A 23,274-nucleotide genomic window follows, 5' to 3' on the forward strand; every position below is an offset into this window, starting at 1 on the left:
GACGCGTTTTGCAGAAATCCAGGTAGTGAAAAACTATTTCGGTTTTCTTGTACCTAGGAAAATTATTAATATGCCGGAAACAGATATTCCAGACCATTGTTTGAATCTCAGATAAAAATATCCAGAAGTTGTCTCAGATCAATACGAATCTGAATTTACTCATGCAATAAAAAAAGATCATTCTGAAACAATGACCATAAGGTAATTTAATTAAACAAAAATTTGGTATATCGATTCACAAATTCGGGGGGGTCCTTTATGATTTTTTACTTACGGGCCAAAATTCCTAGTTACGCCACTGACGACACCCATCAGTTTACGACCTTTTTTTATATAATACTAGTGGTTTTACCCGGCTTCGCTCGGTATTTGTAATATAAACCGCTTAAACATGGTCAATCTAATGATTAACCTTTTATTAAACTTATTTGAATAGTTTTATTTTATTTGAGTTTATTTGAATATTCATTTGATCGATGACATCACCGATTTCTGAACCAACAGTTGCATACATAGTTACATACAAAGTCTCTTTCGAAATTGTATATTAGATAATAATAATATAATATATACATATATAGAACGGGGCGTCAGGCAAGGATGCATCCTATCACCTACTCTTTTTAACACCTACACCGAATCCATCTTCCACGATGCTCTCCAAGAGGCGGAGGGCATCAAGGTGGGCGGCGAGACGATCACCAATATAAGATATGCTGATGACACGGCACTAGTCGCTGAAAATTTAGCAGACCTGCAAAGATCTCTAGACCGTGTACATCAAGAAAGCAATCGAAGAGGTCTGCGCATAAATCTAAAGAAGACAAAATTTATGATAGTAGATAGAATGCAAACAGACACCGGGAATCTAACCTTGGATGGAGAGGTGATAGAAAGAGTAAAAAGATTCAAATACCTGGGTACCTGGCTGAATGAAGAGATGGACCCAGATGAAGATCTAAGAATCCGCATCGAGATGGCTAGAACAGCATTTGTAAAAATGAAGGCGGCGCTTACAAAGCATCTCAATCTTCATACGCGGTTGAGATTCGCGAAGAGCTACGTCTGGACAGTATTACTACACAGATGTGAGACGTCGACTCTGAAAACCAAGATGATCAGCCGCATTGAAGCTTTTGAGATGTGGGTCTATAGGCGTATGCTGAAGATTCCGTGGACCAAAAAGATATCAAACGAAGCTGTCCTCGGCATGATGGGGAGAGGCAGGGAACTTGTTTCTGTCATCAAGCGGAGAAAGATGGAGTACCTCGGACACATGATACGGGGTCCAAAATACGAATTTCTTCGTTTGATAACCATGGGGAAAATAGAAGGAAGAAAATGGATTGGCAGGAAAAAGTTATGTTGGCTTCGAAACATGCGCATGTGGACCGATATGAGCGCCGAAGAGCTGTTCCGAGCCACTGAAGACCGGTGCGGATATATTCAAATAATCGACGAGGTGGTCGCCAACGTCCGGATGCGGACAAGGCATTAACAAGAAGAAGAATATAATATATAAAACAAGTACCAAGTCATGAGTTATTATCAACAGTTTTGGCATTGGACATATTTATTATATTCGTACAAATTAAAAATGTTACATTACAATTCATTTATTTATAAAAATGAGCAGCTTATTACAATCACACTTCCCTGTGACCTCAAATTTAGCGCTATAAGGCAGTAGACTTTTTACTAGAGTTATTTTCGGCGATCTTTTTCAAACACTCCCTTGCTAATTCATGCGCCAAAGATTTGTCTTCTGGTGTATTTTCAATGTCATTTGATTCTAGCTTCTTCTGCAAAATAAAATTGAATGATTTTTTATACTATTTATGATTATTTTATAATTTAAACCTATGTACGTACAAATTGTTCTTTCAGTCTCAATAATTTATCATTTTCATACTCCTCGGCATGCATTCTTTTACGATGCGAGTGATAATTTCCGGATGATACAAACTTTTTTGGACAATATGCACAAGAATACTTGTGTTCACCGGTGTGCTGCGCCATGTGCGTCTATAAAAATTTTAATATACATTAATTTAAGTATTCCATATGATAGAAGTAGTAGGGTCGTTATTGAAAAGTAATATGTACTAACTGTAAGAACACTTTTCAACTTAAACTGCTTCCCGCAAACCACACAAACAAACGGTTTGTCATCGGAATGTTTCACTCTCATGTGTATATTAAGTTGTTGACGGCGATGTGTTGTATAGTCGCACATAGAACATTGCAAACGATCGATAGAATGTCGTTTCATGTGAATTTTTAATGTTGGCTGATTTTTGCATCTATATAATAACAAACACTAACTATTATTGAATACAATGTGTAAGTATTTATATGTATTGTAAATTAAAAACTAACACAAAGCCGCATTGTTGACACTTTACTCTATTTTTACCAGTCGCATCGTGGGTTAACATATGAAAAGTGAGTTCAGTTTTTCGGCGAAAACTACGACCACACTCCGAGCACAAATATTTAACAGCTGAATGCATAACTCTCATGTGAGTTGCGAATGAAGACGCTAAGGTAAACCTGAAATATATATTATAATCTAGGTATTTTTAAAGCAATATATCATTAATTTTTTTAACAATTCAAATTTAAAATTTATTTTTATTGTACATAAATGTACAAAGGCAGTGAAGTATAAAATTTGTAAAAACTACTTACATTTTCCCACAAATTTGACAGTACAATGTATCTCTTTCTTCCGTGGGAATGTGAGATCTTTTATGATTCAATAAACCTTCAATATAACTAAATCTAAAATTAAAAAAATATATGTTATATATGAATTTATGATTTATGTAATATCAAATATGACATTAAAAATATGTACCTTCGAAAGCATTCATCACATTTATGCGGTTTTTCATCTTCAGGTAAGTGCGTTTGTAAATGTAATTTTAAGGAATGTGGACGGGAAACAGCCTTTTTACAAATTGGACATCTGATAGAATTGAAAAAATAAATAATATCACATTTACTAAATAAAGTCAAAAATTATGTTTTAAACTCAAATGATCATACTCAAATGCCGATGGTTGAAGATGGCGAGCCATGTGCATGTATATGGAACGATGTTGATGAAATCGGGTATTACAGCATACCACATAGCCTTGTGTGTGATGTTCCAGATTATAGTGCTTCATCAACTTAAATAGAAAATGATTCATATTTAGATTATTACATACATATAATACGGCTATAACTAATTTTATATGGTTTTTACCATTTTCAAATTTTGAAATTTCGATATAACGGAACATAAGTTACAATGCAAATTATAAAATTTGGCGATGAGGTCTTCCAGAGAAGTGCCTTTTACAATCAATTTTCCATCTTTTATTATTTCAGTAGGAAACGTGAAATAATCTTCACGGTTTTTGATGTCATCTAATACCAAAGAATCTTCGCTATCCTGAAGTAAAGATTTCTTTTTTTTTAATTTACGTTTCTTCAGTATTTGTTTGCCCCTTATTGTTGAATTCTTATTAGCTTTTTTGGAAACTTTACCAACAATATGGAAATTTTCTGCATTGCAATTTTGATAATCATCAAAAGAGTTACAATCAGAAAATTCTGAATTTATTAATTCAGAACGAACAAGATCGTTAAGATTTGGTTTCACTTCCAGGTTTTCGACATTATTTTCCAATGTAAATATAACATTTTTCTCCAATTTATCACTGTCAATTTCAAAAGTATCTGCATGAAATTCTTCTTTAATAAATGGATGATGAATATTATTTTCGGTGACTTTGGTGCTGTTAAGATCGGACTGAAAGTCATTCTGAAGGCAAGATAAAACTTATATTTAATTTATATTTTTGTACAATTAACGAATTTATATTAATTCATTATAAAAAATAACCTCCACACAGTTGTCAAATGACCCATTTTCAGATTTTATATTATGTGCAAACAAGGACTTCTTTTTTGACGAATTTACTAAATTTACTTGAACTGATTTGACGCGTTTGTGAAAATCATAATATTCGTTGACCAATTGAATGCATTTTGTGCAAATTTTAGTTGTGGCATCTGTTCGTTTGACCTGAAAACCAAAAATTACAATTATCATTAATAGTAAATGTATTATTTGTTCTCAATTTTCCAAATAAGATTTCAACTCGATAGAATAAGATCTATGAATTAGAAGAGAAAACATTTCTATAATCTTCTAAGTGGATCAATATACAATCCTCGTATTCTTGCGAAGTTGAAATTTAATGTTCCCAGCAAGTTCAGAGCTACTAGATACCGCGAATTATTCTTCCCACCTGAGGCACGTACCAATTTAATGCTTTCGTCCCCTGTCGCCAGGGGCATCAAGCTCCTCAACCAGATTTCTATTGGATTGGATCTGTTTAATCTATTACTATATTATAATAATATATAATATTATTATAACATAATAATAATTAATTTCCTTTTCATATAACCATAGTGTCGACTTGGAGTTGATCTGTAAAGTCACTATGGCAAATTTGTAAAAAAAAAAAAAAAAAAGAGGAATAAAATTGAAAGAGGTCAATTTAACTTGAAATTTGATACAAAGTGCAATAACAGCAATAAACTTTGATATACTTATGTACACAGGCACTTATATTTAATTTAGGTTCAAATACTTAATCGCACTGATAGCAGTGGTCTGAAGCTCTAAAACGAGCTAAAATAATAGATCTAACACAATTTAAAACCGTGAATCTATCTACAGAAATGAAAGCTTCGTCTCAATCAGAGTTGTATTTTAAGATCATTCAAGAAAGTTTGTGTGAGTCAAATCTTACTCTGAAGCAAAAGAGGGCGCGTATCATACGATGAAGGGGGCGGAGAGGAGTACCGCGACCATCAAAAAGATCACGGGAAGCTCCAGCTGATCTGCTGCATTCGCATCCGCACAGTCGGCAACCCATCATCAAATTACTCTACCACTGCATCATCGTTAATTGACATTAAATAGGCGGTAATCAACGACAATCATCACAACAGACGCTACTTTTCGCCAATTTGACAGTCAGTCTGCCGCTACCGGGCCAAAATAGCCATTGTCATGACCATAGCTAAATTCTATTTCTTCTATTATTGAATTTGAACAAAACTAAAATCAACAGAGGAAACATTGCAGTCGTCGACCAACTTATTCACTTTAATTAAAATAATGCATTCATATATATCTTAAGTAATGAATTTGAACTCTATCAACATGGACGTCATTTAAACTTTTTCCATGGGAGGCAAAAGTTTCTGTTTTTATTTTATAAGACCATTTTTTTGCAAGACACTTCTGATTAACATGTTTAAACTTGTTGCATTTTCTGCTATCCGAAACTATTAGTAACAAATAATTGATCGGATTAGATTCAAAGATTTCAGATTTAGATTTTATATTTCAATAAAGTTCCTGGCCTGGCCAGATTTAGGGGGGAGGGGACAATTGCCCTTCCCTACCCCCTCTCCCAAATGACGGCTCTGACTGTCAATAGCAAAAGAGGGTCTGGGTCACTGCAAGGAGAGTGACTTGATGGAAAAAATTAAAATCGATTCATCGACTCGTCGTTAACGTAGGTTGAGGTTATCTATCTTTTTCATCATAATGTAACCCTAGCACATGGTAAAGATCTTTCAAATCCCAACCTACGCTAACGACGCGTCGACGAATTGATTTTATTTTTTTCCATCTTTTGACTTAACATCAAGTCACGTTCCTTGGGGTGACGGCCACCGAGCAAAAGGATACTCAATAATGAGCGCTAACTATTTACTAATAGCTTTAAAATTCAATTGGTCAATGACCTTAGCACGGCCAACTACTCGAATTTTCCTCAGTTTACTAAAATATATTCACATCAGTTTCGGTATAGCTAGGTATTTTAAAAAAAAATTGGTTTTTTAAAATTAGTTGAGGGAGGGGGAGATACATAAGTTCAGCGTCCCGGCACCTTTATTATTATTCACTACACCACTGTCTAAGACTCAGTGTCTTAGACTAAGAATCTTTGTTTAGTTTTCATATTTATTTCTTAGTTCAAAATAAAAGTTTGATATTTAATAAATGCGTTCATCTTATAATATTCGATATATATTATATATTCACAAAAAAAAGTACAAGAAAAATCGTCTGAATCATCATAGTTTGCATCGAAAAAGTTGAAATAATAACATCAATAGACTTACTATTGCAATCAATTAGTAGTGAACATCAACGTAATTAGATGACATAATAATTACGTACCTATATAAAAAAGCTTTTTAAAGACATACCTGTTCTATAATTTGTATATAAAATTATTATTTTGAATAAAAATACCAATAATTTTATTTTACTACAGCCATCTATGTTTAAAACTAAAAACTGGATAGACGTCAGTCATTTTTCAGAAATTCAAATTTCAAACGCGTCTTACACGATATTTTATCTCTATTGTAATGGCGGAGGATCCATTTACTTATATTGATGACCAAAATGATCAATATGGCAAAGTATGAAAACGATCGGATAAGAGCCAAACTTTTTCCTGAATTGTAATCGTAAGTGAAACGTAAAGGAGGTATGTAATAATAAAAAGTAACTATGTACTTAGCATCGACACAGAGTTTTTATTCTTCACTTTAAAATCCAAATGGTTAGCGATTTTAGTGTTTCTCTCTTATGCTATTTTTTATTATACATTGGCGCCGTCCACACGGTAAACGGACTACTGGTCATATGTGAACTAGTCACAGGACAACCGGTCGCTCTAGACTGGTCACACATGATCACCCGTCACACTAAAACTGGTCACGAAAAAACTGATCACACCCTAAAACTGGTCACGAGAAAACTGGTCACACCCTAAAATCGGTCGCGAGAAAACTGATTGACCGATTTTAGGGTGTGACCAGTTTTCTCGTGACCTGTTTTAGTGTGACGGGTGATCACGTGTGACCGATCTAGAGCGACCGGTTCACATTTGACTAGTAATGACCGAACCGTCCACACACACGATATCTACTACCGATATTTGCAATATTTTCCATATCCAGTTCCCATATTGCAACCTGTGGTTACTATTTAGGAACTGGATATGGAAAATATTGCAAATATCGTTAATAGATATCGTGTGTGTGGACGGCGCCATACAGCGAAAATTTGTTTTGTTTCCTCATTTTCATAGAGGCCAAACTAGATCACTAGAAAAATACTATATAATTTTTCGATTAAAAAATGCTCTATATTTGAAGACAATAAGCAATAAGAAATTTAATGAAAAAAATGTTCGAGAAAGTCATGTAATCGGCATAATTATCCTTGAGTATGATACTATGATTACGAATCGCGATATGAGTTGAGTTGTCATGATTCGAGATATGCTTTCGAGTCGAGTAGGAGGTCTCTTGTCGTTCGGTCACTTTCAAGTAAGGCAGCTAGCTACAGTTGGAGCAAGAATGGTGGTGCGTCACGTAGTCGATGGTTTCGAAGCTTTCTCCAGTTTCGTGGAGGCTCTGCCACCAGCTGGACCTTCAGACCCTCACTTCATCTTCTACACCGGCTCCAAAGATCCCGATGGAAAAAGCTGGTGTCCATACTGCGTCACCGGTACGACCTGTTAACATTCTAATGTCTCATTCTATCCTTTTTTTCAATCTCTCATATTGGAGAAAGTATATTATGGATTTTCATCCAATAATATATAATTATTTGTTCAATTTATTTGAGGTTATGCATTAAAGTGTTAACAGCATTAAAAAAAATCATTTCAATTTTAATGTGGGTATCATATGGCTTTAAAAATATTTACCAGTTGTGTATTTTTTATTATATTTGATAACTGTCATTTATTAAATAATAAACGTTGTTTTTATGCATCCCGTTTTTGAATTATTATTTAAATTTTGATCTTGTATGATTTCAGCCGAGCCTGTTATAGAAGAGGCGTTGAAAAGTGCTCCAGAAAATGCACATTTTGTTAAAGTGATGGTGGGAGCTCGCGAAATGTGAGTATTGATTACCATCAGCTTCGCACAATTTTAGTGTGCAGTTTTGCAAAATTATTCTATATGAAAGATGCCGAAGAATTTCTCACGTCTCTGTTGTAACATTATTTTAAGTTGAACATTCGATTCATTGGTTTCCAATCTATAAGTTTTCTAGGGGGTTGTAAATTACTAAAGAGTTAACTAAAAATATATAGGTTGGTGCAAAATTTACTTTTAAATCTCTTGAAAATCACTTGGAAAAGATTTTTCAACGAGTTTTTCTTGGGCTTACATTGGAAGCTGCACTGTTTCCCTGCGTATAGCTTCATAATTCATACCTAATAGCAATATCATTCAAATCACCATTGCCATTGCCCAACTTAAGAAATCTATTAGTAATTTTACAAACCTAAAATCGAAAAGACGAAATTTTAAAATTAGTGCTAGTTTTAAAATTAGTCAAATTTATTTTTTTGTAAATAAATCATATTTATAGTCTTATGTACCTATGATACTTACATATTTATATGTACATATAAATAGTTAGAACTATTTCATATATTTTTGCATATATCATTACAAAGCATTAATAATTTGAAGAGTGAAAAGTTTAAACAAATATCAAAAATTATCTTATTGTTTTCTAGATGGAAAGACAGGAATTGCCCATTTAGAAAAGATCCACGAACGAAGCTGGTTGTTTTGCCAACTTTAGTAAGATGGAAAGGACCACAAAGGCTACAAGGAGAAGAGTGTGGGAAACCAGAACTGGTTGAAATGATGTTTCAAGATTTCGACGATTGATTATCATTTGCACAGTATTACAGTGAATTTGAAATTTATTTCAAACAAACTTAAATATGTATGAATATGAATATAAATAATTAGATACATAGACGTTATATTTTATATCATATGTATGTTTATTTTATATTACTATTATGTAATATTATGCAATTCGAATAAATCACATTTTAATTGAAAGTTGTCTTTTAATTTTTTTTTGTTTTATGATAATTCGTCAGTCCTTGGTACACATGAGAGATTTTGATCTGATTTTGATTTTGAGAACTATATATGTCATGTGAAACTAGATTTGAAAATCATTTTCAATTGTCACTTAACAATTTGAAATATATACATACTGTTATATTGTTGATTTATTTACCGGGTGTGATATATGTATGTATATAGTGCAGTATAGAAATACTTATGGATTATGCTAGAGTGCAGATAGAGACCGTTCTTTTTCCAGGAATCGAGGCGGTTTGGCTCTATTTACAAAGCTAGAGTTTAAAAAAAACGGTTCGGCGAGCCTTTAAAAATGCATTTACAACAATTGAACAATGAAAGGCACGCTCTGGGTCCGCTCTTTAATTATGACATTATGATTTCAACTTTAAATTATTTTATTGATAAATCGTCTTTTGAAATTATTACATTTATGTTGAATACACGTATTTTTAAATTATATATAAATACATATTTCATTTGAGTTACTGTTATTTGAATTCTTAAAATTAAATATGGCTGCAAAATTGGAAAAAAGCAATAATTTATTTATTTTAACTAATATTTTTTATTTGCTTATTAGGAGTGATTGTATTTTTAGCATTTAGCAATAGATTTCTCATATCTGTGTTATGTATTAATACGTATTTCTTAATTATAGAGTACATTATAAACTGGAAGTGGGATTTTACAATTAGAAAAGTCAAAAATGTTGGTAAACACGATTTTTTCCACATCCATGAATGAACCAAGCTGAAATTTTTTACTTGTATTCTTTATGTACTAACTTGATAAGGTTTTGGTCAGAATTCGTAAACCGGAAGTGGTAAGTTTTTTAAAACAATATTTCATTATTTTATTTTGACCTTTTAAATTAATTTTGTTTTCTTGGTATTTAATGTGTATATTATTTATAATGATTTTTAGTAATAAAAAAAATTTGCACAAAATCCGACATCCGGAAGTAGAACTTCTGTCTTGTGTAAGTTTCTCTATTTGCGCTCAATTTGTATCGAAATTGCTCTCATAGCCGGTATGTGTGAACGTGTTTTGTCATTTTTGTTTCATTATCGAATTTTGAATTTTGTTTAATTACAGTGTTTTTTTAAGTAAACTTGTTTTAAATTTTGTTTTGTGACCTTCTTATATTCCTCAAATACATAGATAGAGTCGTGGGTTGGTCACATCTGAATTTTTTTTATTTATATTATATTTTATTTTTATATTAGCTTTAAATTTCGGTAAACGAATTATTCCGCAAAGAGCGATCTCGCTCAAGTCAATAAAATATCGATCACGGAACATCTGGCACTTGAGTTCTTGTTAGTACAATATTTCGATTGATGGAGTTTTTGGTGCCGTGATGTTCCGTGATCGAGATTTTAGTGACTTGCGCGAGATCACTTTTTGCGGAATAATCACTGAACCTTAAATTTCATGTATTTTATAAATTATGTCTAAAATAAATGATCAGAAATTCGCTAAAATGATACATGAAAATGGTTGAATTGAAAAATAATGCTAAAATAGTAAAATGGGTCTCTACTTATTAGTAAAAATATTTAGGTAAGGTGATCATTTTTTTCAAATTCAAAACCAGGATATTTTTTCCAAATAATATTTCTATGTATTTCAATTATTAAAAATAAAAATTGGATAATTATGGACGCACGATTATTAAAAAAATATATTCATTTTCTGGAATGATCTTATAAAATGCTACACAAGCCTGACTAAAATTATATTTAATGATTATTGTCCATCCGATGTAGGATAACATTTATGTAAAACACATGTGCTGTCCTTTTCACTCCATTTTGACCAATAGCATTTCGCGCATACAAATGTTCTACTGTCTGCACGAAATGCTATTTGTCGAGAGGCGGTGAAAGAGATAACATATACGTTTTATTTAATTGTCATCCTATACCGGTCGGATTATAACAAACATTTTAAAGTTTCAACGTTTAGTTGCGTTTTATCATTGGACCACATATTGTTCATCAAAGAAAAGTCGATCGGCAGGCGCATTTGTTCCTGGTAAACAAAAACAATATTTAACTAATTTACAGAAGTCCTACAAATTTTTTTTAGGACTCCTAATATACATACGTATATACTATGACAATACGAGCCGGCAGCATGTCTCGGTGGTTGGGCTTTTTCCTAGCACCGAAAGGCGCCGGGATCGATCTCGTAGGTTGACCTCGATTGAAAAGAATTTATTCTGAGTATATCTGTAATGCTGCTGGTCAGACCAGTGCCGGCATTACACCCAATGGCGCCTTCGGGCATTTTTTTCTAAACACCCTTTGAAAAAAATTATAAAAAACTGGATTACCATCCTTCTTTTTCCCGGCCTTGGGACCTTCCTACAGTTTCAGGCAGTGTCAGCAAAAGCATAGAAACCCAAATTTTTGGATATAATTCATGTAAATTGTGCTGTTTTATAAAATTTAATACAATGAGTGAAAGGCTTTTAAATTGATAAGTTGATTGCTAATAATATCAGATTTCGAATTCACGATGAGCTTAATTTGAAGATTGGCTTTTTCCAGTAGATTGTTTGAATAGAATTTGCCGAGTACAAATGTAGGTACTTTGGCACTCTAATTTTAATTTTAAAGCGCTTTTGGAGCACCAAGTGGCGCCCTAACTTATTTGGCGCCCTCGGGCACCGCCCGACCCAGCCCCCCCCCCCCCTAAAATCGACACTGGATCAGTCTTGAAAGTCGATCGTTTCCTATCAGAGTTTGCCAACTTTTCTGATTTCAATATTGAAACGGATCCTAGATTAGATTGGCTAAAAACCTTCCTACTTACTATGTCACCACTTTTTGAGTATGATTAATGTACAATAAAATTTATGTTCATGTTAGAATTAATAGTTGTCTCGTTAATTTTGAGTTATTAGTGTCTTATGTAATACAAAATGCTGTATTGTTTGTAATTGGCCAGGAAGGCGCATTGGGGTTTACCTGTTAGGCTTCCTGGTATATACAATGTATGTAATAAAATAAAATAAAATATATTAACTTTGACAATTGCATTTTAAAGTTGATGTATAAATAGTAAGAGCCTCGTGTTTTTACTCATTATTTTTTTCATACCTTAAAGCAAACGGTAGGCATATTATGAATATGTCATGGTCATATAATCGATGACTTTGACTATTGTCAGTTGTGACGGCTGATATGCCCTGGCCGTGGTGAGGAATTAAATTTACTTTGTCTATCATCTATTTGTGTGTTTGCTCTGATGTAATGAAAACACGCTTAATATACGTGACTGTTGACGCCATCAATTCCTCAAAAGAGTAAAGTGTTTATTTGTATATTAAATATAAATATGTTTGTTGTAATCATTGTCTGTCAGATAACATTGATATGCGCGTCACATCATTTTTATTTTGGTTATTCTTGTAAAAAGAAGTGTGGTTACCGTATAGTTAAATTTTGCAATATGCCATTCGCTATATTTAGCCGTAATAAAAAAAAACTTCCCAAAATAGAGTGGAAGTATCACAAAAAATGTGTTTTCCAAAGAAAGCGTCCGGTACATATATAACTTTTTTTAGATATCATGAATACTTTATTTAATTTTCTAGATGAATTTAATAAAATTAAATAAAATATATTTTTTTTTCATTTTTGGTGGCATGCATTCTGATTATTAATATTTGGCCCCAATTTTATTTTCATTAAATAATTATCTTTACAGATGGAAGGCCTCAATCAAACCGAAAAGACTATTTGGAAGTGTTGGGCGACAAAAACTTCTAGAGAAGTCGTACGCGAGTCTGCAGCAAAAGGTACCCATATAAACCTAGCTCAAAAATTCCTGCAGGAAAAACTAGGTTTGGATGAAGAAACCACTGCGGAGTGGTTTACCGCAGAAGTACATATTGCTAAATTTAGATTCTATTAAAAAAAAAAAAATGTGATTAATATATGTATTTATATTTTGATTTTCAAACATAGGTTCTGTCATGGGTTTTACATTTGCTACCGAGAAGACAGTTTTTCAAAGCAGCTCATGTTTTGACCAAAATTAATGTGCCGGCTCATAAGCACATACTCGATATTTGTAGTGAATCTTTAGATCGTGATATGATAGATTATGTGACTGCACAACTTATCAAAAGTGCACCCGACCTTCATGTAGATTATCCAGATGAATGGAAAAACTATTTAGATAATTGGAATCTTTTGAAAGTGTTAGAGAAATCTTTTGATTTGGGCGGTATTCCCAAACAGAATAATGTGTTTGGTAGTGGAAAAGATGTAATCGTCGTCACTTTGAGTGAAATAAAAGAGTTGACTGTAAAAAAAATGGATAAATATTCTATTGAATGGAAAAAGATAGTTACCGCTTATTTGTTTCTCGAGACCTTTGGTAAATTTTTGTTGATAAATAATGTGGGTATGATATATATTTGAATTGAGACCACTAATTGTTAGCATGTTGATTTTTTCAGATTTTTCAATCGATTGCTATTTGGATCCTGAATATTTGTGGAAAATTTTATTAGACAAAAATATGGTTATATTGCTCAGAAGATGGATCGCCCTTTCTAACTACAAAGAGAAATATATACAATATGATACGTCAATGATCGACAAAAATGCGCTTAAAGTAGATACATACATGCTAGAGCTACCGGACGTATTATCTCAAGTTGACGATTTATTCACCCACTGGACCATAACGAATACCATGATAGATTATGTTTCTCATTGTAGATGTTTCGATTTTACAAAATTGTGCGTTCATGACGCTCTTTGTGCGTTCGGATTCGTATTCGATTCCGAGAAAGATGACTTAAAATTAATACTGAGAAGGTTGTCTAGAACTCAAAATTTACATAGTATTGATAAAATATTTTCCAGAGGCGATATCGTGTTCAAAAGCCATCTGAACGATATGCTTGCTAAACTTTCCGTGGAATTTAACCTTTTTCGTGTGATGACATCTTGTGTGGAGAAAGACTTACTCAAACAGAGTATAGATGATATTAAAAAAGTTGAAACTCGTAACTGTTTGGATTTATGGCTGCTTTTTAAAGCCGTTCAAAATTCAAAAGACACTTCCAATTATACAACCACTATTTATGAAACGTGTAAATATTTGTTCGATGGCAAAAAATCGCAGTTTTTCTCTGATAATTATTTAATAATTGTATCCATGGCTTTATTGTCAGATTATAAATTATTTGATATATTCAATGAGGCAAAGTCACTGCAGATTAATAACATTTCATTGAATTGGGAAAACTCTTTGAGTAGTGTATTGCCCCATCTTCATTCTGTATATCAAAGATGGAAGAATGATTCTTTGATAATTGTTAATGATATAACTGTTTATCAACTATTATCAGGTTATAAAGGTTTGGATATTTCTAAAATTTTTGAATTCCAATTCTCTTCTAAAAATACAATATCACGTCCAAAATTTAATGCTAAACTACATTTAAAAGAAAAGAAAATTTCTATGGGATATATCGATGAAATTCCACATTTTTCCAATAAGAGATTGATTAAAAAATATGCTTATGATAAAAAGTTGAATTATTTGTATTATCTGAAACAAAATCGTCCTTGTATGGCAAGTCAAACTTTGATAACACAACAGTATCAGGCTTTTCGACGTTTAAATGTAAGAATGTTGCGTGAAGCTTGTGCTCAAGCGCATATAATGGCTTTGAAAAATTGGAATGACCGTGTTGTGACATCAAGCTGTATATCATTCATAATAATGATTGGGTGTGATCCATCGAGGTGTCGTATGCACATCAGTTGCGCTGAATCGATAGCTTCATATATGGAAACCGTCGAATCTGTTTCCAAAGAGATAGCCATTCAGAAAGTTGATGTAATTATGGCCCAAGTCATAGATAATAAGACTGCCAATTTTTCTGAAACGATGAAAAGATTAGAAGACATGCTTATTGAAAAAAAAAAAAGATTTGAAAGCAATACTTCAATTACCAATTTTAGTGAGATACTCTATCAATGGCAAACGGTCGTCAAGTTTGCATATTTTCATAAATTACCATTGCCGAAAAAAATTTTAACAGATTTCGCACATCAAAATTCATGGTTGTCGTTTCTCATATTTGGTGATGTGTTCAAATATCCCATACAAGACATGTTGATATTGGGTCGACAATTTGGCGACGAAACTTTGGTACAACATTTAACTCAAAGTATCAGGAATCAAAGCATGAAGCAAATTGTGCCAAACAATCAACGGTATAATTTCCGTAGAAGTTTTGATGGAAATGTAATTACATAATTTCAACATTTATAGTTTATTTGCGTCACAGTCGAATACATTTGATTATTCGTTTTTTTTCTTTTTCTAGGAAATAAATATGGTCATTGAGCCTCTTAATTTTGATTTGATGTCAAACGATATATGGGAAGTGATGGCTGTATGTCACGGACCTGAAGATCCTCCCGGAGCACTAATTAAAGCTTCTGCAGCATTTCACTGTCCAATTCTGGCACTTCTATCCACATGTTATGAGGTTATTCAACATTTCACAGTTTTTGAATAGTAAACAGTAGTATAGTTGCAGTATAGCTCGGTGGGTGCATTATTGCTAACCACCGAGAGGTCCCAAGTTCGAGCCCTGGTTTGACCTCGATTGAAAAGAATTTATTCCGAGTATTTTTGCAGTGCTGCTGGTCAGAATTGGATATTTGTGACTCCAAGTCAATCGTTTCCTATCAGAGTTTGCCAATTTCCGGTTCAAAACAGTTCCTCTTCAAATTGACAACCAACTTACCTACTATTTGTTACCACCATATTAATATAATTTCAAATTTTTATATATGTATGTATATATATATATATATATATATATATATATATATATATATATATATATATATATATATATATATATATATATATATATATATATATATATATATTATTGATTTTTATGTAAAAAATCTGTAGCCTGATGCTGTGAATACTGCTTGGGTACAATGGATTCTCACAAGTATGGAAGAAGCGGATTCTAAAAAATTGCTATCGCCTGAAAATAGAGATGCATCCGATATGGTTATATCAGATTCAAAGGTCGTAGAAATTATGCAGTGTTGTATTGAAGCTGGTTATTACAGGACACTTCACGAATCTTTTGCAATATTTTATAAGGTGAGTTTTGTTTACTATTATGCATCTTATGATGATGATGAATATTTATAGATTTAATTTGATTATTTTTATTTGGTTTTAGGAAAGTCCTTTATTTATTCTACTACAGTTCTTAGTGCGAACTGTCTACTACCATGATTTCAATACTGAGTCTGTAGAATTGTTGAAATTGTATAGATCGACATATAATCGATATTTTTCGGCTATTCGTAATGCAGAGGGTTCATTTTTGCCTCTATATATGCGTCCCAAATTTGTCCATTCTACTGCTATTGATTTAATAATTTCAACATTGTGTAAAAGTTTTAAAAGTTCTTGGCATCAAAAGGAATTTCTCAGGTGTCTCTGTGAAACTGGTTTATCAAATGACTATGCAGGTTTGATTATTTTATTGTTGGAATATATGTATGTACATATTTACAGTTTGCGTTAATTTATATTTACTTTCAAATTGGTCAATTTCCAGATATAAACTTAAATTTTTGTAAATTGACCACATTGATAAATGTGTCCATGGATTGCAATGTGCCATTAAACTTGCAAAGTATGTGCTCATCAGATTCAAAGCAAGCAATGGAGACTTATGTCGATTCTCTCGTTGCTCAGAAACTCTTCAGTGCGGCGAAAACCTTTGCGCATATTGCTAATTTATGCAAACAAAATATACTAGTCGCTGAATGGATTGATAATTACGAGAATTTTTTGGAGGAAAACAAAGATAATTTGAATGATTTTGTTGTATTACAATTTTGGACAAAGTGTTGCTTTACTTTAAAACATCACCATGTGGATCCTTGTAAATCTGTCGAATTTTTGAAAGGATACTGTGATAATATGACATCGGATTTACAAAAATTTTATTTCTTGCGTTTAATTCTCGGATTGTTTGAGGATGTTACCGAAGACGAATGGCCCAATTGGAATTTATGTAGAGATATTATTGAATTTGATATGTGGAGAATGTATTTCTCTTGTGAGGAAACTGAAAGACTTCATCTCGTCAGTGTCAAAAACACATTTGATTACATATTGAATTATAATACTGAATTGTTAGAAAATGAATTTGAAGACATTTCGACGAGCGTAGATGTTCAACCTTTCCATTTGTTACTGAGGGAAATTTTAGAAAAGTCTAACATTTCAAATATGTCTATAACTAATAGGGAGCTAAATGAATTGGATAGCAAAAAATGGACAAGTTGCCTAGAGACTCTTTTGAGTAATGGTTTAATCAGTGAAGCTTGGCGTTTGAATAAAATGTTCCAGGCTTCTCCTACCTATTCTCATTCTCAAAATCCCGTTGAAATAGTTGAAGTGTGTTTACAACTAGTAGAAGGTGGTTTATTACCGCACAACTTACCTCCGAAGATTCGAATTTTGATCACACAATCGGTTAACAATCGGGAACATCGGGGTATTTATTATTGTATTTAATACAAGTATGATTTCTTTCGTATTGTTTTGTATTTATTTTATTTTGTTTTGAGCAGACACTTTATCTTCTGAAGAAAGTTTTGAAGAACTTGTTCTGTTGTCTAATAAACTGGAAGATACTCCTGACGATTCTCAATTAGCTGGTCGAAAGGATGCTAATATTATCTCTATATTGGATTCACTAACGGTTCACACCCGATGCCATGTTGTGAAGCAAATAGCTGACTATTTCAGAATGTCAATTCAGGTTGGCTGGCCGTATGATAAAATTTTGAAATATGAAGGAAATCCTTTCGATTTAATAACTAATTTGAGCGGTCGAAGTAGAATGCCGTTAGCGAAGACAATTTTTCGTACTTTTGGACTGTCATCTGTCCAGGTAATTTTATAAATAAATCTTATTTTGTGTAGTTTTCAATGCAATTATGCACACATGTATAATTGTGTACTTTTTTTTAGATAATGGAGTATTTATCTTTAGAAGTAGTGACGGCTATTGTGTCATCACATTTGATACGAGCATCAGGATTTCGACAAAAAGAACACTTCCATTATACTGTGTGGGGATATCCTTTGGATTCTGATTTTGAAATGTTTTTAAATATGCGTCCGGATGACAATTCCATTTTGGGAAGGTTGATTTTGGAGTATTTGATTTCATTTCGAAAGCTGTATAAAAGTAAAAGTGCCAAATCTTTGCTAGAATCTCCACATGATGACTTAGAAATTGATAAAATTGATGAAATTCTTGATGAAGAATATCAAAATATTGACAAAGATGAAGTCGAAAGTATAAGTAACGATAGTGCAGTTGAAAGTGCATCATCGTTGTTTGGTACGACTAAAACAAAAATCTATGACAACTACTCTATTGCGTCTTCTTCCACAGTAACATTCAATTACAGTCGTAAGAATCGCGATAAAAGACCCCAATTTGATGTTATATCATGCACAAACGTTCAAATTTCTCCTATTGTCAAAAATAATATGAAATCAATTTTAAAAGGGACTAAACTGGTATCGAAACAGGTAAATTTTAAATTTTCTCTTTAGTACGTATACATATTGATAATATACTATTGCAAATATGTTTCAGATTAATGTAATATCTATTGAATTGCTGGTGATAGCACACCAGTGTTTCTCTTCAGTGTGTGACACGGAAGGTATAGCGACCATTCTGAGATCTGCTCAAACCTTAGCGAATCATTTGCTCTTAGCGCGATCGTGGAGATTGTTGGTTCGTCTACTCACCGGTATAGCCCGCTATGTTGAGATGGCATACATATTTCAAATGCTCAAAGACAATGACCAATTTGAATTTTTACTGGGACAATTTTATTACATGCTAGGATCACAAGAAGAAAAAATTAATAGTTTTAAAAATGGTACGTATGTACACATGTATACATACATATATTAGAAATAAATTTTGGTACTCATTGGTTATAGGGACGCATCCAAGTATCTAATATATACACTTACAATAACACATACAAATACACGACTGTACATGAATGGCCTCTAAATGTCACAAAAAACATTGTAGTACGGCTCATTACCACATGAAAAGCTATTGTTCAGAGTTTATGTGGTAGAATCGATGGTGTATAAAGGGAGGGGGTGCTGTGAAGGCAAAATATATTGTTTTATTTATTGTTTGGTCATATTTTGTAGTAACTTTCACTTTGAAAAGTACAAAAATTCGCCAATACCATTAAAGTTTATGAGTGTTCTTCGTAACCGGTTGAATATGCAGGCTTTGTATTGAGAGCAATAATTTGGCGCCAGATTTGACCGTGAAAGCAGAAGACAATGTTTTCTATAGATATGTATACATATATTGGTGATCGGATAAATGCACCCAAGATAGCTGCACTCTCAAGACATCCAATTTTTCAAAGGCGCTCAAGAAGAACTTATGCAATAGAATTCCACAAAAAGCGTCGAGGGGTATTTGTATGTTATCCGAGGGTGCTAATCCTTTTTTGTGGAATTCTATTGCATAAGTTCTTCTTGAGCGCCTTTGAAAATTAGGATTTCTTGAAACAGCGTCACTATTCCGTGCAATTCAGTGCATTCTTCCGAAAACCCTGTATATTTTATGTTTGAACGCTTGACAATACTAGGAATGAATGAAATACAGAAATTATTGTAATTTCTTGTGTTTTAAGATATACATACATACTTGAGTTTGAAAAAACGTATATAAAATTTATTATGTGTTTGTTGCATAGAAAATTATATAAGTCAACAAATACGACAAAAAATAGAGGGGGATAGTGGGATTTACCTTCACTACGTCATTAGAAGGGATCATATATATATAATAGTGCTATTCTGTGTGGCTGTGTGTGCATCTGTATGCGTCTGTGTGAGATAACGCTCGCCGTACTATAATAGTCGTTTCCTTTCGACATATGTATGTAAAAACACTGCCAATAAAAAGGTACGAACATAATAACAGATCAACAAAAAACTTCTATATATACTGTTTGCTACAAATGTTTCCTCTAGGCTAATAAAAAACAAAATTGTTTCTTTAACATTAATATTAGATTTTGTACCTGCCACAGATGGATTGAATAGTTTACTCAATGTTTGGAGGAATAGATTTGTCTCATTTAGTCTTGAGTGCGAGTCTAGTTTTAAGATGCTTTTTTAACAGCCTTTTGGATACACAGCTCCAACTGTCTTCTTTTGTTTAGAGTAGTAGACAAAAGCAGTTGCTTGGTTTCGACAGGAAAAACACCGTCTATGGTAAACTGCAAGCTCTGTTTTATCCCCGCAATTTCTTCACATATTAAATGGGCAAAGGGATAGGAAAGACCCTTCTAAATTGTCTATTAATTTTGTGCAAATTTCACTTTTATTTGTTATTTTAGCATCTATTAGCATCTATTCCGAATTTTAGCATCAATTAAGCATTAATAGCAAAATGCCCAAAATACGTGTCTCGAGCCATAACCCATGCGTAAAAATGTTTAGTATCAGAGAGATGTAATAAGAATAGAGGGGCCTTTACGAATACGCGATCAATTTTACGCGGTACGTCTCTATAAATACGCTACATCGCACGGAATACAATCGGATCAATTTACTTATAAAAATGTATCCCATGATGTTGATTGTGTGTTTTTAAATGCATCGTGCAATTTTTACCGATGCTTGCCCATCTTGCGAGTAATATAAACAAACAGAGAAGTTTTTATCGGACATACGTCGAGCACCAAGCGTCAAATACGACTGATGCTAAAATTATTTGTGTAGTTACGTATAATAAAATTACGTATAAAAAAAAAATACATATGTGTAGTTACGTATAATAAAATAAATTTTATCGATGTGACGTCAACCACTGGTTGCGTACTGTCGGTTTACTAAACCTGATTGCGATACTTAGAGGTCATTCATACATATACCTGATGTGTATTTGTAGGTGTGAATACTTGATGCTCAAATGCGCCCATATAACCAATAAATGATTTAAAAAAAAAAAATTTTTTTTAATGTAAATTTATTTTCATACAATTTTTAAAGGACTTTTGGAATATCTCAAGAAACACTGCCCTGGTGACACGGAAAAGTATTGTTTGGTTGCTCTTCATTTCTGTATGTATTGCGAAGCAGCAGAGGTTAAGCGAAAGCAGGCAAGAGATTTGATTGAAGCTGTGAAGGAAATGGCCATTGACGCCATGAATATCGTCAGAAAACGGCGCACAAATGAACCAAACTGGATAGTTTTAGCGGATAATGACAGTACACGTTTGCTGTTGGAAACTTCGTTGAATCATTGCGTCGATGGAGCAGAATTGTTTGCAAAAGGTAATCGTTTGGGTGCAGCGCGTGAAATGGCTGGCTTATCTCAATTGGTCGCTTTGCAAATATCTTTGCTGAAACGATCTCCAACTTATTTCCTGCTCGATTTGAACAGGGAAAAAATGAATGATGTTCTCGATAAATATTTGAGGTATTTTATTTCAATATGAAGTATTTTTGAGAGTGAATGTTTTACTGATCGTGATACATTTATATTATTTTTTTTTACAGTTTTATGGAAGGATTGGTTTATGCTCATGCTAGTGAAGCGTTTGGTGGAGGATGGATTGTGAACTGGAAAAATTTTCTTTATCGGAAGGTAGTTAAACAAAAAGATCAAAGATTTGTTAAAGACATTGGCTCATTTCGGCCTGACATTGCTGTTTATATTATTGAGCGGTATGTGTTTCAATTATTTAACTGGAATGCGAACAGTTTGATTATTAAAACATTCAAAACATTTTCTTTCTTTTTTTTAGGTACGATAGTGAGAAAAATGTGAATTTACCTGATATTTTGCCTATAATAGAATTGCGATCACTTTTTCAATGAAAGTTTATTGTATTGCAGTCAGCAAAAATACATACATACGTATGCATTGGTTTGAATTTCAAATTTTTGAATTGCGTATATCTTTTTTATTACCTGTTAAAAATTGTGCCATTGAAATACAATTCTTCCAATTGAAATTAACTTAAGCTTAAATGTGTATATTTTATTGAATCTCATTAAATTTTAATACAAGAAAGTAATAATATATTATATAATTAATCGTTAATATTTTAATATTTTAATAGTACATTATACATATATAAATATACTCGCATTATTAAGTAGAAAATAAGGAGATAATTGTAATATTTTTCGTTTTATTATACTGATATATTCATACATATATTCATACTTATCTCAATTCTTGTGAATTATGAACGCATATATATGTACGTATGTAAAGCTGTGAAGAGCGAACTTCGGCCCCAGGAAGATATTAATTCTGGGCTCCATGACTAATAAAAAAAAACTGATAGTAACTCACCGGTTATCATATGAAATTTTATTATAGTCGAATTTTTCTTGTATTTTGAAATTAAAGCTTTTTTTCTTTCCTTTTTTGTGGGGTGGGGAGGACTTATTTTAATATTTCAAAAACGATATATTCCCTTATTTTATATGATTAATAATTATGAAAGAAAAAGCATGCGCAGCAGGTAATTTTTTTTAGCAAATTAGTCATTCTTTTGTTTGTAAGCAAATTTTATATTACAATAAATTGCTATAATGTATTACATACATATATAATATAGGGGTCTGGTTAACTGCATTGAAAGTCGAAAGATCGAAAAGCAAAGATCAAAAATCGAAAGATCTTCAGTCGAAAGATCGAAAAGAATGTATGCATGGTAAACGGCACTACATACGTATATATAATATATGTATATCAGTGGCGGCGGTGAAATTCTCTCTCTTTTTTTGTCGTACAGCCTTACTTAATGTGCACAGGCAGGATACACGAGGAACAGCCTGTTCCTCTTTTATCCTGCTCGCGCACATTAAGTAAGGCTGTACCACAAAAATAGAGAGAATTTTACCCCACGCCATTGATATATATGTATATACTACCCGCTCTTCATATGTTTGCATGGTAAACGAACAAGAATAAAGATTTCGATTTTTCGACTTTCGATGCAGTGACGGCCACCGATTATATACATATATGTATGTATATATTTTGATGATTCCATTCAAAATCGGGCACTTCAATTTACATGCCCTCCCGGAATAATTCCCCTTTTCCCCCTATCCTCAGTCTTGTAAGTATCTTATGTATAAATAACTATATTCTTTTTCGTCATTGAAGTA

The 23,274-nt window shown here is 32.7% G+C and overlaps 3 protein-coding genes across 3 annotated transcripts; 2 read left to right on the forward strand and 1 right to left on the reverse strand.

The window, feature by feature from the left end:
- Nucleotides 1-1,512: 1,512 nt before the first annotated feature.
- LOC143910826 (uncharacterized) lies at nt 1,513-5,079 on the reverse strand. Its single transcript, XM_077429426.1, has 10 exons — nt 4,815-5,079; nt 3,896-4,078; nt 3,254-3,814; nt 3,052-3,176; nt 2,861-2,971; nt 2,692-2,784; nt 2,380-2,553; nt 2,111-2,303; nt 1,873-2,025; nt 1,513-1,802 (listed from the first exon to the last, which is right to left on the reverse strand). Exons 1-10 carry the CDS (start codon nt 4,941-4,943, stop codon nt 1,677-1,679), a joined length of 1,848 nt encoding a protein of 615 aa, XP_077285552.1. The 5' UTR covers nt 4,944-5,079; the 3' UTR covers nt 1,513-1,676.
- Nucleotides 5,080-7,368: 2,289 nt separating this feature from the next.
- Nucleotides 7,369-8,964, forward strand: LOC143911333 (thioredoxin domain-containing protein 17-like). Its single transcript, XM_077430189.1, has 3 exons — nt 7,369-7,603; nt 7,920-8,001; nt 8,631-8,964. The coding sequence occupies exons 1-3, from the start codon at nt 7,375-7,377 to the stop codon at nt 8,785-8,787; spliced, it is 468 nt and encodes a 155-aa protein (XP_077286315.1). The 5' UTR covers nt 7,369-7,374; the 3' UTR covers nt 8,788-8,964.
- Nucleotides 8,965-12,141: 3,177 nt separating this feature from the next.
- On the forward strand, nt 12,142-22,189 carry LOC143922396 (spatacsin). Its single transcript, XM_077445623.1, has 14 exons — nt 12,142-12,202; nt 12,715-12,891; nt 12,975-13,389; nt 13,472-15,276; nt 15,359-15,523; nt 15,961-16,161; nt 16,244-16,538; nt 16,628-17,575; nt 17,652-17,974; nt 18,055-18,624; nt 18,692-18,983; nt 21,136-21,565; nt 21,646-21,813; nt 21,894-22,189. The coding sequence occupies exons 2-14, from the start codon at nt 12,715-12,717 to the stop codon at nt 21,964-21,966; spliced, it is 5,862 nt and encodes a 1,953-aa protein (XP_077301749.1). The 5' UTR covers nt 12,142-12,202; the 3' UTR covers nt 21,967-22,189.
- The last annotated feature ends 1,085 nt before the right edge of the window (nt 22,190-23,274 follow it).

The sequence above is a fragment of the Arctopsyche grandis genome, chromosome 1, assembly GCF_051622035.1.
Source record: "Arctopsyche grandis isolate Sample6627 chromosome 1, ASM5162203v2, whole genome shotgun sequence".
In the NCBI taxonomy this organism is placed as follows: domain Eukaryota; kingdom Metazoa; phylum Arthropoda; class Insecta; order Trichoptera; family Hydropsychidae; genus Arctopsyche; species Arctopsyche grandis.

Bases quoted from the DNA above. Each gene is read 5' to 3' on its own strand.
- LOC143922396 (XM_077445623.1), top strand. From the start codon at position 12,715: ATGGAAGGCCTCAATCAAACCGAAAAGACTATTTGGAAGTGTTGGGCG. The intron at 12,892-12,974 runs GTACATATTGCT...TTTCAAACATAG, and splicing joins CGGAGTGGTTTACCGCAGAA to GTTCTGTCATGGGTTTTACA. The intron at 17,975-18,054 runs GTAATTTTATAA...ACTTTTTTTTAG, and splicing joins TTGGACTGTCATCTGTCCAG to ATAATGGAGTATTTATCTTT.
- LOC143910826 (XM_077429426.1), bottom strand. From the start codon at position 4,943: ATGATGGGTTGCCGACTGTGCGGATGCGAATGCAGCAGATCAGCTGGA. The intron at 2,785-2,860 runs GTACATATTTTT...TTTTAATTTTAG, and splicing joins TGTGATGAATGCTTTCGAAG to ATTTAGTTATATTGAAGGTT. The intron at 2,304-2,379 runs GTTAGTTTTTAA...GTTATTATATAG, and splicing joins TGTCAACAATGCGGCTTTGT to ATGCAAAAATCAGCCAACAT.
- LOC143911333 (XM_077430189.1), top strand. From the start codon at position 7,375: ATGCTTTCGAGTCGAGTAGGAGGTCTCTTGTCGTTCGGTCACTTTCAA. The intron at 7,604-7,919 runs GTACGACCTGTT...GTATGATTTCAG, and splicing joins GTGTCCATACTGCGTCACCG to CCGAGCCTGTTATAGAAGAG. The intron at 8,002-8,630 runs GTGAGTATTGAT...ATTGTTTTCTAG, and splicing joins ATGGTGGGAGCTCGCGAAAT to ATGGAAAGACAGGAATTGCC.